At 37.6% G+C, this 5,112-nt stretch overlaps 1 protein-coding gene across 1 annotated transcript in view; it reads right to left on the minus strand.

Moving 5' to 3' along the window:
- Nucleotides 1–1,023: 1,023 nt before the first annotated feature.
- Nucleotides 1,024–5,112, minus strand: part of SLX4IP (SLX4 interacting protein) — a gene marked incomplete at its 5' end in the record, with an annotated part of 18,445 nt that continues 14,356 nt past the window's right edge. Inside the window, 2 exons of the mRNA XM_010169765.1 lie at nucleotides 1,024–1,837; nucleotides 3,329–3,438. Of these exons, the coding sequence (XP_010168067.1) occupies nucleotides 1,024–1,837; nucleotides 3,329–3,438 (924 nt within the window). The remainder of the gene's footprint in view (nucleotides 1,838–3,328; nucleotides 3,439–5,112) is intronic.

Here is a 5,112-nt window from a genome sequence, read left to right on the forward strand (position 1 = left end):
AGAGAATGATGAAAGAAAATTGTTTATCATTTTATTTTAAACATTCTTAAAAGATAATAATTAAATAAAAAGTTACATTTCCTTAGCTTATTAGTGGATAAGTTACAAAAGCAGTATGAAAAAGCACTGTAATAATAAAAATATATACTAAAAATTACCTCTCTCTTAAAATGACAACTCTGGTATCGCTAACACATGAGAAACAGTGTGTTGTCCTTGCTCCCAAACAAGGCCTGATTTTGAAACATGAATGCATCGAGATGTGTATGCATGTTTCTGTAGGATCTCTTCCCAACAGCAATGTTTGCACATGCAGGTGACTACATCTCTAAAAGCAATCTTCATTTTTCCAAAGACCGAATGCACGATCACTTGTATCCATAACTCGGGTTAGAAATGCATGTTCATACCAAAACTGCACAACCAGAAACTACAGTTATTTTGAAACCCCACTGAAAAGGTGGGCATTAAATTATCAGCAACATTAAATCCTGGTTAAAGATTTATTTGAAATAACCTCAATTCGCTTTGCTGTTGTAAAGATCATGTGACTAAACCATGCACTTCCTAACACAGAGAAAGGATTATTTTTTACTAAAATAAACTGTGTGTTCATAAACAACCAAAATACTGAATAACTGTAGCTGCTAAGAGATCATGAAAGTAGCTTTAACTTTTGCTGTCATCAGCTGATAATGAATTTTTAATAGTACTACAACATATATAGATCTAAAATTTTGCTTAGTAAATATTATCTAATAGGAGTTTTTTTTTTTCTATAAATACTACACTGGTTCATAGAATATTAATGTCTAATTCCTAAAGACTTAACAGAATTATTTCATTACTGTTCCAAATGACTAAGATACTTAGTTAATTAAATTTTCTTAAAAGGTTTAATCTAATTTTGACTTTGTATTTTTATTACTTTTCATTATTTTGAATTGATTCCTACTTTTCCCATATGCTTTCCCAACACAAATTTGGCTGTCCACTCATGCCATCAAGGTAATATTTCAGACTTTATGATTTCTTAAGCTTTCGCAGTTTTAACTTCTTGAGACCATTTTCAACTTCTTTTTTTCTTTTTTGGGTAAGCCTCTCTGAAGACACAGGCTGCAGTTCTAAACAAGATGACGGCATCGCAGGCAATTCTTCAGCGGTTGCGCTTGGCTCATTTTGCCTTGTCTGCACGATATTGTTCCTCACAGAAAGAGGCTGGGAGAGGTTTTTTCTTAAAGTCAGGGACTCCTCATCAGATGTACTCTTTGTTATGTCTTGTTTAGAAAACAACCTGGAATTAAGCAGGGTCTTCTCCTCCAAGAATGGACCTAAACAATCATCATCACACTTATTCATTTTTGTATTGCCAGGAATTAAAGGAGACCCTTCAGAGGATACTTTTTTGAAATGCTCTAACTTTTCTCCTGAACCACAGCTCCTCTGGTGAGTCTGTGTTTTGGTCACTTTTTGATTCTGTTTTGGACCTATCAGTGCTGACTCGGAGCAACAAGGAAGGTTCTCACTTAGAAGACTTGACTTCAACCACTCCAGAGAGTGAGGTTTTTGCTGGCTGCTAACATCATCTGCCTGTCCATGATTAACATAATTTTCCAGCTCCAAAACAGGAAGCTCCAAGTTGCTCTCAGCTGTATTTCTGCAGTCCTTTAGCAGTCCTGTACTCCTACATTTCACTTCAGATGGAGGACTGAGAGTTTGACACTCATTCTTTCTGTTCTCTGTCTGTGAGTCCACTGAGCCAAAACACTCTCTCTTGGAGTCCTTTTTAACTTGAGGTTTGATCATGTTCCTTTTCCTTGTTTTTGTCCTTTTCACACTGCAATAAAAGGGAATTTTATTTTCAAATTAAAAAAGAATATTCACTGCCTCAGTCTGCCCTTCTTAAAACTCTGAAACACCACTAGGGCAACTCTCCTTCTGAATGTGGAAAAAACCCCTTGTATATCATTTTGACAAGCAGCAATGTTTGTCTAGTGTGGATAATATCAAGTGTTATCCATCTGATTTTCCACTGCACTAGGGGAACCCTATTTATTAATGACTAAGCCATGAAGGACTTCACATTTTATTCCAAGAGGCAGAACTGGATTCATTTACAGATGTTAAAGGTCAACACCGCATAAGAAAATTGAATTCCTTCCCAAACTGGTTAGATAAAATAGTATTTCATAAATGCCTAAATGATTTCAAACCATTCCCATCTATTCACATGCATAATATATATCTAAAGAAGAGAGGGGGGCAGGCGGGGAGAAGCAGCATGCATGTCTCTGTGTGAGAGTTTTTAATCTCTATTTTAGAATGTTCCTCTGGAATTTTTCCCAGGACATTTCAAAGCACTACTTTAAAGTTAACCACTGCTCATCTAGTATCAAACCCGTTCATCTGGCAAGGACTTAGGTAATGCAAGTAGATGATATTCTAGAAGGAATTATACAGGAAAATGGGATCACAAGGGACCTGATGGAGTGTCACTACATAAACACTCCTCAGCAGCATGTTACCTACAAACCTAGATTTCACGTAAAATGAACTTTATGCACAAGTACTGAAGCTGCCTATGTAAGATTTTGAGTCTAAAGATATTCCTATAGATTGTCCCATGCTGAGACCACTTTCTGCTGCTCTGCTGATGCTGAGCCCTTCCCAGGTTGGCATATCCAACTCCAGGAAGAAGGCTCTTCCAAAATAGGTAGAGCTGGCATACCTCCAAATCTAATCTCAGTTCTAAAGACAACACAGATGAGACAACATGGGTAAAAGGAAAAGTTACCAGGGTTCACAGCAAATCCCTGATTCCACAGTTGATTTGGATTTACCGGCAGCTTGCGCAAGTAAGAATGGCATCCTAGTGCAGCAGAGGGCCGGGAAAATGTCCAGCTGATCAGCTACCCCTCCCCATCCACTACACCAGGGACACTCTTTAATTGTGACTAAAGATCCAGGCTAATATCGTGGTACACTGCAGATGCTCAAAAAAACCCAAAAAATTATATTTGCAAAGTGTTTTCCACCAGATGCAAACATCACATATTTATTTTGGCTCAGAGCTACATTCAAGGAAAAAACACCCTGTTTTGATACTGCCTAGTGCTATGTGAGATATCTATGTGGGTTGTAATAGCTTTTTTCATGCTGTACAAAACAACAACGATCATTTTAAGTGCTTATGCACACTAAAATAGTAGTCTCTTAGTAATTAAAAATAATCTTTTGTAAAAGAGTTTATATTATTTGAAATGATATTCTATTTACCCAAATTTTGCCAGATTATAAATTTAGCACCTTAGAAGGAATAGTGACATACATTTCTTTCAAGATGTCTTGCTTTATTTGTTCATTTGGACTAATCTTAAGCTTCTTGTTCTCAGCAGATTCAGTAAAATATTCAGACGTCCCATTGGAAAGTTCTTCTTTCTGCTCCAAAAGAAAATACAGGTTTAAAACATGACACATCAAGCTATGATTATTCAACAGAAAACTCCATTTCCAATACTAAAACTCACAGATGTTTTTTATTATTTTGATCTGAGCAGTCTAAGAGAAACAGAATTATTTTTAATCTTTTAATATTTGGGAGTCTAGTCAGTTCCCTCCCCTTTCAGACTCCCAATGAACATACTTCATATGCTAAAATATACCGCAAACAAACAAGACTGCAATGTAAAGGATGTAGCTTTCCAAACCGTCTGAGGAAACTGTTGGCAAATATTTGACATCTTTGTGGCTCAAACTGTGACAAATGCCAGGAATCTCTCTTGCAGACAGGAGCGTGTTTGTCAGGTTTTTTTTCCTGAAGAGACTGACTGGCGCAGTGGTCTATACACTTATTCTCAGAAGAATTCCCATCGTTTTCCATACTTACAAAAAAATATAGTGTTATTTGCTCATTTAAGGAGGCAAGGGTTAAAACTTTTAATACTAACATTCAAGTGCTCACAGCTTGTCGTGGTTGGCTACTACAGGACAACAGGGGAATTCTTTCTGGTCTCAGCTAACAGCAGCACTATGGTTTTATATAATCCGAGATTGGGGCGAGAGGGAGGGAAGGAAAATGCTCTTTTTCTTCAAGCTGTGAGCATTTCCTTTCACAATGAAACTATCTCAATGAGAGAAGGGCCATTTGCTGACTTCACTATTAACTGCCACAGACTTCAAAAAAGTATTCTCTCTGAGGCTGCGGAGAGGAGAGAAAAATACGAGGCAAACTCAAGAAGAGGCGAGGCTTTGTGCATCTCCTTTTCTTTGATAGCATTTTTCTTCATCAGCCTGCATGAGGCAACTTCTGATTGGGGCTCATCAAATGTAGAGAGTGCTTAATTAGACCATTTCTTGCTCCACACTGTGAAGCTTGCACACTGGAGCTAGGCAGTACGGAAGAACTGAACAAAAGTAGAGAAAGATTGCAGAGGTGCAAGGCCAAAGCGTGTACATGACCGCTGCCTGGAACTCTCCTCAGGAACCTGTCACTTATAAAGGACTAAGCCCTGCCCATTTTTATTTTTATTTCTGTTTTAAAGGAGAGGGGAGTAAACCTCACTGCTCTTTCCAGAAGAATAAGCCAGTGAAAACAACTTCCTGTTTTGTAAGCAGAAAGAGGGTAGTCAGGCAAAGGAAGCAAGCCATTTCAACAGTTTTTTTTTAAAAAAACAACCTATAGCTGTTTTGAGCTTTCCTTTCAGAGGCAAACGACACCAACGTGTTTCTGCATATTGCTAAACACATGCGGTTCTGTCCAGTAATGGTACAACATGGGTGTTTACAGCAGGCAGAAAACACATGGGACATACACGCATGTGATTTCAACCTCAGAAACCAAGCCTAACTAGTTTGATCTGAGGGATTAATTGTTGCTTCTATTCTTCTCAGAGGCATGAACTCCCCTAATTCGACTAAATAAGTGTTCATATTTTGCAAACTATTAAAGAAGTGCTCATATTATTACGATACTCAAAAGCTTTGCTAATTTTAAGATAAGACACAGACTCTTAACTGTCAAGTCTGTAGAAATGATTCTGATTTCCAGTAACATTCACACAACTCAGACTGAAGGGTCTTGCACAATCATTCTGCATCAAAGCAGCTGGAGAA

The sequence above is a fragment of the Antrostomus carolinensis genome, unplaced genomic scaffold, assembly GCF_000700745.2.
Source record: "Antrostomus carolinensis isolate BGI_N321 unplaced genomic scaffold, ASM70074v2 scaffold4896, whole genome shotgun sequence".
Taxonomy (NCBI): Eukaryota; Metazoa; Chordata; class Aves; order Caprimulgiformes; family Caprimulgidae; genus Antrostomus; species Antrostomus carolinensis.